General features: G+C 42.2%; 1 protein-coding gene across 1 annotated transcript in view; it reads right to left on the bottom strand.

Moving 5' to 3' along the window:
• The window catches only part of MTMR12 (myotubularin related protein 12), a 28,849-nt gene extending 22,899 nt beyond the window's left edge, over positions 1-5,950 (bottom strand). Inside the window, exon 1 of the mRNA XM_062513256.1 lies at positions 5,795-5,950. Coding sequence (XP_062369240.1) covers positions 5,795-5,950 — 156 coding nt within the window. The remainder of the gene's footprint in view (positions 1-5,794) is intronic.
• Between the last annotated feature and the right edge of the window lie 6,492 nt (positions 5,951-12,442).

Below are 12,442 nucleotides of genomic sequence, written 5' to 3'. Positions count from 1 at the left end.
GTTTCACTTTGCTGATAAAAGCCTACAGACATTGAAGTGCTTATGATAGGCAGGATTCCTGTAACATTCAACAGATTCCAAGAGCTAAGTCTCCAGAATTATTCTATTTGAAATTCAACATTAACTTTCCCACAATAAATTCATAAACACATTAAAGGTGGTTTTGGTACATATATGTTAGAGATAGCTAGACCTCAAGCCATAAGTCCTGTTGAAGAATCCATGCTGCTGCACTCATTTTCCTAGGGAGGGTATTAAAAAACATTATATTTTACTACTGTCACATTCGGTATTTGCTCTTTTCAGTGAGATGGTAAAGACCTCCAAGAAAAATTAATTCACCATGAGTCAGTTCAAGTTGTGGAAGAACACACATGTAAATTCAGCTGCCATCTCCACTCCGTTTCAACACTTTTTATAACAACACAGATCTTACCTCTAACTGAAGAGCCTACTGACACTTCAGTTCACACTACTCATTGGCCCTTCAATCGGTCATATTCACAGTCACCCACTCCTTCACCCCGGGTTTGTCTGACAACATGGTGAGGTAATTTGGTTTGTAAAATCAGCTGGGAAGTATATACTTGTCCTACATTTGGTTTTATTGTTAGTGCCTATTGTTAGCAGAACTGATTCATCAACAGGTCAGATGAGCACAGAAACAAAAGAAAGGGAAGCAGCAGAAGTAAGTCTGCCCTTTTCTACAAGTTACTGAATACGTTTGGACATCAGAAGTTTCTACCCTCTGTCCATTTGCTGAAGCAAAGCATGCAAGTACTTTCCATATGTGACCACTGAAAGCCATTCAAACCTCTAGATAAACAGTTTATCATCTGTAGCTCCCCTTTCTGAATGTCTCAGGCAGCATTTAATCACTTCTTACTTAAGGCACAACATGGGAGGCCCTGCTACCAGCCACAGTTAAAAGCAGTCACACATAGGACACCAGACAAATGAGGAAAACTAACTTTGCTTCTGTAATTTCTGAGGCAAAGACCTCAACTCTGCAGAAGTTTCTTAAAACCTCTTTCTAAGAGATGCTTCTCACCTGTGCACTTGCCTTGTGCTACATTTCTTCGTCAAGCCTCTCAAACCATGGTAGGAAATATGCCAATGCCCCTTAATCATCAATTTTAACAGTAGAGAGTGACAAATACTGCCAAAACTTCAAGTTGACATGTCACACCAAATTAATTCATAATACATCCTCCTTCTTGCTAACAGAAAACCAAAAACTGTTTTTCTTAAGGGAAGGTCTCTTCTGATTTTTACCCTTATATAAGGAACAACTGCACAGTTTGCAACACCAGGGACTACAGTTAGCGCTCCTCCAAAAAATGTATTTAAAGGGGTTAAAATATTCCCTCAAGTCTGTCTGGGGAAGACAAGTCTTCCCCGAGTGCTGGAAAGCACTTGGAGTGAGGCAACAAAGATTAGGGCAACAAGGTCAAGTAGGAGCTATGTTACATTAACAGGGTCCTAAGGGCTGGACCAGGAAAGGAATCACAAATGACTTCTGCTTTTTGTCCTGTAGTGTCACCACAACTGAGAGCAATTCCTCTCACTCCATAGGGAGGCAAACAACTGTGTACTAGAAATATGTAAAGAGAGAAAAACATTCCCTGCATGCCAGAATCCAGATCTTGATACAGAATCTGTTTGGGGGTTTTCCATCATTATTGACACACATATCTGTATCTCTCCCACTTTGCTCCACAGTAATGCTTCCACTGATCCATAGCTGCTGGACATTTGTGCTACAGACAATGAAAAACAGGACTTTTACTAAACATGCTGAGAAAACATGTTTGAAAGATTCGAATAATGAAAGAGCAAGTTATCACTTCCAGGGTATCAAGGGTTACTGTCTGAAATAATTGACAGCTTTCAAAGCTGATTGAATACTTTGATGTTTTTATAGTTTCCCACAAGTGTGTTCTGCACAGTGGAACTCTACATCCTGGTGAGGTTTGCTACGAGCATGTTTTCTTTTCATATTTACTTCACTAAAAGATGGGTGAGATAAAAATAAATGTATACTTAAGAAAGTTATCAGTTGTGAAAGCCAAAACTGTGTACTGAAATACCTGCAAATCAGCTGTGGTGCTCCAACAAGTGAATGCAGTGAGTAAAATAAACTTTTGTGCAACAGTTCCACTGAAATTCCATGCAAAAGATGAAACACCTGTGCAAATGCTGGGTATCTAGGTTGCATCCAGAAACAAATCACATTACATACCTGGTACTTTCTGAAGGACTCCTTGTTGGTGAAACAAGCTTAATCTCACACTGTATGCCATAAAACCCAGAGCATATACTTACTACACTTTAATAACATTGCTGAGAATAATCTCTAACTGCTTGTTTTCCTTCCTTTCACGGCTCCATTATCCAGAAGTCTATTAGATCATAGCACGTGTTTTCCCCGTCCGTTTCATCTCTTATCCTCTCCTCTTTCCTTACATTGTCCTGTCCATCCCCTCTGACATCAAAGCCTGGTTTCCCCCATATCCAGTCCAGCTGTTCACTTCACCAACTCCTATTCCTTATTCCACCCTTAAAACTCCACCACTCCAATCCTGAAGGAGGGACATACTTTTTAAAGACTGGTCACTACAGAACATGCAACACTGTACCAAGATTTACAGGCAAGAGATATTAATGGTGGTTACGAGCCAACAACAGAGCAGGATCTGAGAGATGAAGCACACAGGGTATGGACGTTACCCTCAGCAGTCTGTGGCGTACAACAGATTTCAGAGACAAGCAGTATGAAGCAGAACCACCTCTTTCATAGTTTAAAGGCTACACACAGGAAAAAACATCCCATTAGAATTAATAATTTAGCTTTAAAGAATGCATGCAAAAGCACCAACTTTAAGCTTGAAATAAAATTTGAAATCTAATTTTTTTATGCAAATTAAGATTTTTAGGAAAATATGATCTAGCTTGTTTGACCTGTAAATAACTTCAGTTTTAGAAATCTGAAAGTTAGAAATCATGAAGTAATTCACTGGTTCTTGTTTTGCTGAAGACACATATTCCAAGTCTGCGTTCTGAAACGTCAAAACATTGACTTTATACCCTAGTATTCACCCCACTTCCTGCAGGGTAGCCAAGTCTGTCCTGAGGGGAAGTATGTCATTAATATCAACATCCTATGGTCTCACTCTCAACAGACCACTGATTGATTTGCAGTTCCATACAGCAAAGCCTAACTAGTTTATATTTAGTTAGATGTTAAAAATGCTGCTTTTCCAGACATTCTGGGGTTTCACACCAAAAACTACTTCTGTTCCTTTAATAAACAGCATTTTCTTTTTGCTCCTTGCTTCCATCTGGTCGTATATTGACACAAATAGAGTTCCTGTTTCTTTTCATATTCAAATTAGCACACACAGCAGCTTAAAGCTGACTTCATCTTATTTTTCAGAATATTGCCTACTGTGTCCCTCAGGTATCTGAAGATGGACTGAACAAGGTGGGGCTAAACCAAAACTCAGCTTTGCCCGTTAATTTCCCTATTGCAGGGCTCCCCTAGCCTGGAAGCAGCAGTTTGAGGCCTTAAAACAGCTTCCAAGCAAATCAGGACAAGACCGCAGAAGCTGGAGGCTGCAAGCAAGGGAGGACTACAGCCAACACTGCTCTATTGCTCTGCTCTGCATAGGGGTTGATTGGAAATCTTGCCTCAGGCTGGAAGTGCAAAGAGATTCAAGGCAAGGCTCTGCAAATTTATGGAGAAGTCCACCATTAACTCCGATGCTACACAGCTGAAATCTCAAGCTCATTAAGACCATGAACTGCTGCCTCTCACCTTCTGACAGGGCCTGCCAGAAGAAGCATCCGTCACACCTATTGCCAGTACTTCTTCCCCAAGCACCTGGAAGTTAAAATGCCTTAATAAAATTCCCCAGTCGACTAAACTATGTTGCATGTAAGAGGAATTAGAATTTCCCCTGTTTTATCAGTCTAGTTCCTTTTAAAACTCAAGTAAATAAAAGTTAACTTGTACAGGAAACCTGTGTTCAGGAAGTTGTTTTTCTGGGCGCACACAGCTCTGTGAGAGATGCTCACTTCTGCTTACTTTGGGATATTTAATCAACATGCTTTTTCTAGACACCAAAATAGCCTCACAGGTTTCATCATGTATCTAAAATTTTATTTTTAATCCTCATAAAAGCCACTAAAGTCTTCAGTTCCCTGTGTAACCATTAAGGCAGTCTTAGAGTTGGCAGTCTTCTCTGCCAACAACAGAGTCACACCTGCTGTACTTGCTAATTACATCAGACCTCAGTTTCACTGTCTGTTTGAAGCTGCAAAACATTTTGAAGCTGCAAAACACCCATTATATGGCAGAAGTCACATCTACAACATGAAGGTCCTGCTGCAAGAGTTCATGAAATTGTTAAATTTAAGTGAAATAGAGAGAGGCTTAAAAGCAGCAAGAACACTTAAAGAGTTAATGACTGCAATGTCTACAGAATCAGGGTATTTCATAAAGAGTCATCTTCCAGTGTTAAATACAATTGACTCTTCCTGCAGCCATCAGGATCATATTTGATGCATTACATCACTGCACTTAAAATCAAATTAAAGGACGTTTTATTATTTGCTATCTTGCTGCACTATGCATATATTTACTTGTGCTCTTTTCAACCAGCCATTTTTTTCTAGCAAGCTTTAGTCACACACCACACTCATTTAAATGGTGAAATATCCTCCAGTAAATCCAATAAGTGAAGTTGTTTCTCTCACAAAATCAAGTTCCTTGTATATTTGTACAAGGTACTTTCCAAAGGTGAAAAAGTGACCTCAGACAGGGATATATTTGCTGATTCCAGAAATATTTGTAACTATCATTTACATCTATTTTCACTTGGGAATACGAGAAAGAGATAAAATTTTTAAAGTAAACTGATGATACAAGAAGCCACCAGGACTGAAAAACATATAAAACCAGATTTCCTATCACCAACTAAGGACAGAAGTTTTAAATACCACAGCTGGTTTTGGCTATAACAACTCTGTTCTTTCAGACCTAGTGTAAAATAAAAACAGCAGATTCACCAAGGTCCTATCAGTGATAGACTCTGCACTAACCAACAAGATTGACAAAAATCTTTTCCTTAAAAAGCTCTCAAGAGAATTTATGATTAAGAAGAATCAGTTTGACACAATTTAAAAAGGACTAGGAGGGGAAAAAAATCCCAACACTTACGGCCCATATTCATCAAATGTTTTTCCTAGGAAACAGCTGTTTACCAGGAATAAGAATGATGGAATACAGAATAACAATACTGACCCAATCCCATGTGCTAACATGATGACCTCAGTAAACTGAGCCTAAGGTCACTTTGATCAAACCGTCAGCAAAAGTTTCGATAAATAAGTGAAAGCAGACATCAAAGATGCACACAGAAACATCCACACCGCCAACAACTCAACATCGAGCTGTTAAGGAAGGATATCCAGGGCTTTCCAGCGGCGGAACAGACAGCAAGGAGCTCACCGAGCAGAACGCGAAGTGGATGCTATTCGGGGACAATAAGAACAACAGGTTCGGAAAGTCCCACCTTACGGGCCGAACAGCAGCATTCCGACAGCTGGCCACGGCGGACAGCAACAACTCCGCTGACAGCCAGCTCTGTTGTTCAAACCCTTTTGCACGCCGCCCACCCTCGGGGCAGCCCAGACAGATGAGCCCCGCAGTGCCCGGCCCCGCTCCAGCTCCGGCCCCGGCCGCGCTCCCCCGCCCCGATCCCGCCCGGCCCGGCCCGGCCCGGCCCCGCACCTCCGGGCTGATGTAGGACACGAAGGACGGCTTGGCCGCCCTGGCCCCGCCGCCCAGCATGGTCCCGGCCCGCGGCGGCGGTTCCCAGCGCTCGTCCCGCGCGGGGAGGCGGCGGAAGGAGCGATCCCACAGCAGCGCGGCGGCGCTGAGCCGCATCACGGAGCCGGCACCGCCCATGCCCGCCCCCGGCCCCTGCCCCGGCCCCGCGCGGCGCCGGCCATTTCTGCGGCACCGCCTCCCGCCCCCCGCCCTCACGGGGCGTGGCCCGCGGCCCTCAGCGGCCGGGGGCTGCCCCGCGCCGCTCTGCCCTCGGCCTGCGGGCAGCGGCTGGAGCCGCCCGCGATGCCCCCGCCGCTTTCGTAATTTCGGGGAAGCCGCGTAGTTTTGTGCAGGGATCTCCCGCTCCGGGCCTGTTCTTTGATCCAGCCGTCACCTCCGCAGAGTCATAAAATCGCGGCGTGGTTTGGGCTGTAAAGGACCTCAAAGCTCATCGTTTTCCATGGGCAGGGACACCTTGCACCAGGGCTCTCCGAGCCCCATCCAGCCTGGTCTTCAGCACTCCCAGGTTTGCGGCATCCACAGCTTGTCTGGGGAAATTGTGCCGCTGCTTCACCCCCCCCCCCCCTCAGTATAAGTAAAGAATTTCTTCCTAATACCGCATCTAAACTTCTAAAACATCTATTGCACTGCTTCTCATTTGGCTTCCGAATGCCTGTGTTGTACTTCTGCATGCTTAGAAGGCAACTCAGCATTCAGGAAAATCTAAACAAGGCATTGAGATGCACGGTGTTATTTATGGCAGGAGAAGTGCAAGAAAAATAATGGCATAAAACGTGCTTTCCATTAAATAATCCTCTAAACGCTCTAAAATGTGACTGCTCATAAGACCCCGAGAAGTCCTCTGCTCAATGCCTGTTTAATGTGTTACAGCCACAGCCTCCCTGGAATGTCGTCTTTGGACACTGTATAATCGGAGCTGTAAATATACACCAGGTTTAACTGGTATGAGGGTTACTTTTAAAAGCCTCTTTTTTATATGGATACAGAACAATGCAAATACTGTAAACGGCCTGTGGCAATGCAGCAAGACTACCCAGCAATTAAAATAGCAAATGGTAACCCAGGTGACAATTTGTGCACAGAGTAGGCTTTATGGAAATATTTTTACAAAAATAAAACATACTGTACAGACTTCAGTAGACCATAGAACATGAATATCAATAGCTCCTTCAAATACTAGTGATAAGTATTTTTCATATCATTCCCCCCTCTTTTAATACTTCACTTTATTTAACTTTCTCCAAATCCAGGCCTAAGGAAACTACAGGAGGAAGAAAAAGGATTACATGGAGTTATAAGACAGCATTTATACAAGTTAAGTGGAGTGACTGTTTCAATTCAGAAATGAAGTGATTTCTTTGAGAAGTCCTTTGGATTTAATCACCTTCTCTATGGAGAAAAGCCCAGAACATCTTTGAGATTAGCTTTTTAGTAGTTTTACAACAACGGCTATTCTGGTATAGGATCCCATGTTGAAGAGGTCTAATGTTTCACTGCACAGCTGCTTCCACATCATTCCTTACATCACATCTGACCTCAGCTGCATAAGTCAAAAGTACATCCCATAGATTAAACTGGTGCAAATCCAGGGTGAGGGGAAATGTAGGACACCACCTCTGTGCTCTCTAGCATATTAAAATACTTAAAGAAAGAGAATGGCATATAAAAAAATCTTCTGAGGTATCTGAATTTAGAGTGGGAATAACGTGAATTCCTCAGCATGCCATGAGGTTTACAGCACACGAAGGCAAAAATCAGCTACACTGATGACATAGCATTTTTCAAAGAGGAAGGGATGTTTTGACACCAGGCCAGAGTCTTAACTCTGATGGGAAGTGCAAAAGGAGCCTCAATTCCCACACAGCACATGGGAATTCATTCTTCATCCTGTCATCAAAAAAGCCCTACAAAGAATGTAACTGCTATTCTCCATGAGCAAAATATCCACATGGTGATGAACAGGGAGTGCTTCCTCCTGGGGTTTGCTCTCCAGGATGCAAAATGTGTGGGACTGAACCCATTGCAGAAGGGACTTGAAGCCTTTTAGCTAGAAATTGAGTGCCAGATTTGGATGCCTCCTCCCCCTCCCCCCTGCCCCCCTTAGTCAGTGTGTTCATATTTTCTGGAATGGAAGAAATAAAGCTATCACTAGCAAGTTAACTTACTTCAGGGAAGAACATTAGCATCGCAAAGAGACAGCTGCAGCCCTGACTCTGTGCCCAGCAGATTACCAAGCACCGAGGGTTTCCATGTCCTTTCCCCAGGAAGAACAATGTATTCTCACTTTCTCTTCTAAAATCTGGAGCGTCTGTGGGGAGTGCCTACAAAAGTCAGCTGCAGCCCAGTCACCTCATCTCTGTAGATTCCTCCTGCAGACTGTGGAGGAAAATAGGTTCCTTCTGAAGGCAATGGGGGCAGCAAATAAAATCCTTATTCAGAAACAGCCTCAAGAAAACTGTCCAGTGCTCAGAGCACCTCAGGAAGTTAGCTTGGCCAGGCAGAAGTTGACCTTTCAGAGTGCCCTCCTTCCCTCCTCCTTGTCTTTACACTCTCTCCATAGTCTTCTACTGCCTTTTACTTTTATTATTTTTAATATTTTATTTAATAGATCTATTTAAATATTTACATATTTACTTTTTTGTCATTTTAATGTGATCCATCTCTTTAGCATTGTCACTCTGTTGTGTTGTTCCATACAATGAGGAAATAAGACAGCTCAATGATGTTAAATCATTTGGGATTGTTTTCTTCATTAATAAAGACTTCTAAAATAAAATTTCTATAACAAACAGATCCTGGAATGGAGTATTAATAGGATCTGTCTTCACTTATTTCTTTTAAATGGGAAGTGTTGTTCCATGCTGCCAATAACTTTCAATACATCAAAAAAAAGAGCATATCAAATCATGTAATTTAATTTAGTTCAATTTTATATGTATATCAATGACAATCATGCAAATGTAAAGAAAAGAGTAAAACTTTTTAAAAGCCAAGTTCTAGATTGTCTGTAGTGGGTGAAAAGTATATGGCATTTCACCGTTGCTATTTCATCCTGATACTTCTTTCTTTCTAGAAGTAAAATCACAGTATTTAATGCTGTATTCAGGAGGGAAACTCACAGACCAGCTCTTCTCTTCCTATAAAAAGAGATTACTTTGTTTAAAAAATTCACATGCTATTAATTTGAATAATTCTTTGGGCTGAATTCTCAGCTGTGCCCAGACTCATTGGCACAACAGCTGATGGAAGTGAGACATGAAGGGGTTGTTTGCAGCTTCTCTATCAGTTTTCTTTCAGTGATCCTCGTAACTTCAAGTTGTACCTCCTATTTTCCGTTCTGGCAGTCCTCCTTGTCAGCATTTCCTTGGCTATGGGAAGCAAGTATCCTGGATAAGGCATTATCCTAGGCAGTATCTGGAGCACAGTTGGTGAAGATCACTAAACACAGCTCTTTGTATCACATTTCAGCTTTTCTGAGCCTGGGCCTTTGTAAATCTGCATGCCAAAGGGTGCTTGGATACTCAGGGAGTGCAGACCACTGTGTTTTCTGGGTGCTTTGGTCTAAGTTGGACAGATGTAATGAATTTTTAAAGCCATTCATGAGTGTTGAGCAAACTTGCATAACTATTTTCTACTCCTAATTTGAAGAGGAAAATAGAGGGAGCCTTTGCTGTGCTGTAGACCTGCAAAGTCACAGGTGTGCATAGCTACCATTCCGGAGTGGTAATGCAGAGGCAGGAATCTGCAGCTGTTCTCCCCTTTGAACTCTCATCATGCTGGATCCAGATCTGAACACTGCTTTTTGTACATACAACTCCTGTGGTGGCACAGGTAAAGAATTTGAAGTATCCTCAAAAGAAGATGAAGATCCTCAAAAGAGGATCTCAAGCAATTTTTATTTGTCAAGGTTCCACGATCTTTCTATTCAGAAAATCTACCTGGGTGTACAATTTGATTTTTCTTATTTTCACATTTGTCTGGGCCTTACCAGAAGAACTGCACTTGGGTGTGCAAGCCTGGGTATTTATGTTATACCCATACAATTACTCTGACATTTCACAGAGCATCACAGATGCTTGTGTGTAACTCAGAAGGGAGGAGATGTCCCAAAAATGTTGGATTTACTCTGAGTATACAGAGATCTGCAGTGCATGCTGGGTCTGATAATCCCTATTTATACTGTTCAATTAAGCAACTCAGTTTAGGACTTTAGTACTTCAAACTTTTTAGGAGAACATGTTAAAGTGGCTGAAATCAATATCCGAAGAATATAGAAGACTTCAGATGAAGCAGGAAGTCTATCATAGAAAAAATCAGAAATGAGGAATATATTGAGATGTCCTCTGCAGGAAGATCACCAAATCAGTCTACAGACAGCCAGCAGCTACCTCTGCTTTATACAGGCCAAGAGAATTTTCTGTGAAAAGTCATGTTAGCTTTCTGCAAATTAAGACGATTTTAAAAAAAGACAACAACAACAAAACCCAAAAAAGGGCTCTGCTCTAAGATATTACTTCTAAAACTGTATTCATACTGACATAATTTTCCAATACTTTCAGTGTCCTTCAGGAATTAGTTCCCAAACTTTGTTCAGACTACAGTCTGTCACCTTAGAGGTGAACTCATTTTTGGAAGTATATGGTCAGAGATTGTGTAATGCTGTTGTTTATAAGCTTTTTATGTTTCATCTTTGTTGCAGTGGCCTTTCTCTACTGATTGTACTGTGTTTCAGTTTTTTAAGCAGTTTTCTTCTCATTGTGAGGACCTAATCTCTCTGGGTGAAAGGAAAGCAGATCCACTCTAGCTTTCCTCAGCTGAAATATCTGTCTCTGATTCCTGTTCCATCCCATGTCTTAGTGCTGAGACACTATGTGCCCAGTTCCTCCCTGAAGTCGGTGGAAGAGGTGCAATTTTTTTCTTCTGGGATGTCCCACATGGCCACACATCATGACTCAGATAGCAAACTGAGTCAGTTCCTTCAGGGGTAGCAATACACATCAGTGCCATTTTGTGCCATCCCTTAATTTCTGAATGTTTTTGTTCTGCCAGGGCCTTCCAGAACTAACCTTTCTAACCCTTCTAACCAGTAAGGTTCATCTGCCATTTGGGACATACAGTTCCAAAACATGCACACAGGAGAGTGCAAGACCTAATTAACAACTTTGCCATGAAGAGTGGGACAGAGGCATTAACTGCTGACAACACACCCTGGACCAGAATGTTTACTTGAGTCATAGAGATGCAGCTGGGAATTACATGTCTTAAACTTGAGGATGGAAAAAAAAATATTTCTGTGAGAGTTGTGAAAACTCAGGGAACAAAGCACCTCACATCAAAAAGCAAAATCACCTTCTCTTAATAGCTACAAGAGGGAGAAGAGGAAGTGAGTAACTTTTTAATAACTCTACTCATCCAGGAAAGCATGGGTGTCACAAACAAGAGTACAAGGGCTAGGGAAGTTCCCCACCTTTCTTTAGCTCTTTTGAAGCAAACACAGTTACTTGTTTGTGGGCACACACAGGCTTCTTTATCGTGCAGTGAACTTCTTTATTTTATTCTTCAAAATGCTGTGAACAGAAATTACTTCAGCCTTAACAGTACACAAAGGGTGAGCCAAACCCCGTCTGTATCTGGAGAAAGCCTACACCATGGCTGGATGTGAGGCAAAGTCAGGCTCTCCTCTCACCCTTGTTTCTTGTAAACCTGCAGTCCATAGGGATCATGAGTACTAAGGGATCATGAGCTCATAGGTAACGAGACAGATAAATTGGGCCTTCCTGATATCAAAGGATGTGAATTGACCCTTCTGTCTTGGAATGAATCCCACAAAAGAAGAAAAAGCTCCCAATTTGATGGCAGTCCCTAAGTTGGGTGGTGGAAAAAATCTGCCAAGGTTTCCTTGGACAGCCTTGATTCTTTCTTCCCAAGTCACTTCTCCAAATGCAATGTGGATGAAAAGTCCTCGGGAAAGATGTCCAGCTGTCTGTCACCAGCTAGGAATCTGGTCCATCTAGTTAAATAGTTGCTCATGTGCGGGACTCTTCCTGCTGGGCATGCGGAGAAGCAAAGCAAACCTAGAACCATCCAGTGTCCAAATTACAGGGCAGGACAGGTCAGTTCCAGCATATCCATGGGGAGAAATATTCATTATAAGGCTTACACAGTAACCTCTTCTCTTTGGGAAGAACACATAAAGACTTTAAATTTTTTACTGGCTGTGTCCTGGCTCTTATGTTCTTTCCTTTAGCAGTGAAAATTGGACCTAGTGCATGACTATAGTGGAAAAATGTGCTCATTTTGCTTTTCCCACCAGCCCTCATCTTATTCGTGACTTTGATTTCCTAACGCAAAATGCATGTGTGTGTCAGTAATCAAGAATGTCAGGTATGGAAAGAAGCCACCCAGCTCCTGCTGTCATCCCCACCTCCCATACAACTGCTGCAAGTAAAAAATCCAGCCCAGATAATCTGAGAAACAGGCACAAGATTACCCCCTTCATGAAGGCTACATGTTCTTTAGAAGAAACTCTTGTCAAAACACAAACATGAGTCTAGAGGCTTGCTTTAGCTTCCCTTTACTGTCCCTGAC

This window comes from Cinclus cinclus, chromosome Z (genome assembly GCF_963662255.1).
Source record: "Cinclus cinclus chromosome Z, bCinCin1.1, whole genome shotgun sequence".
NCBI classification, from domain to species: domain Eukaryota; kingdom Metazoa; phylum Chordata; class Aves; order Passeriformes; family Cinclidae; genus Cinclus; species Cinclus cinclus.
Note: the sequence above shows the minus strand (reverse complement) of the source record. Positions and strands in the feature narration are given on the sequence as shown.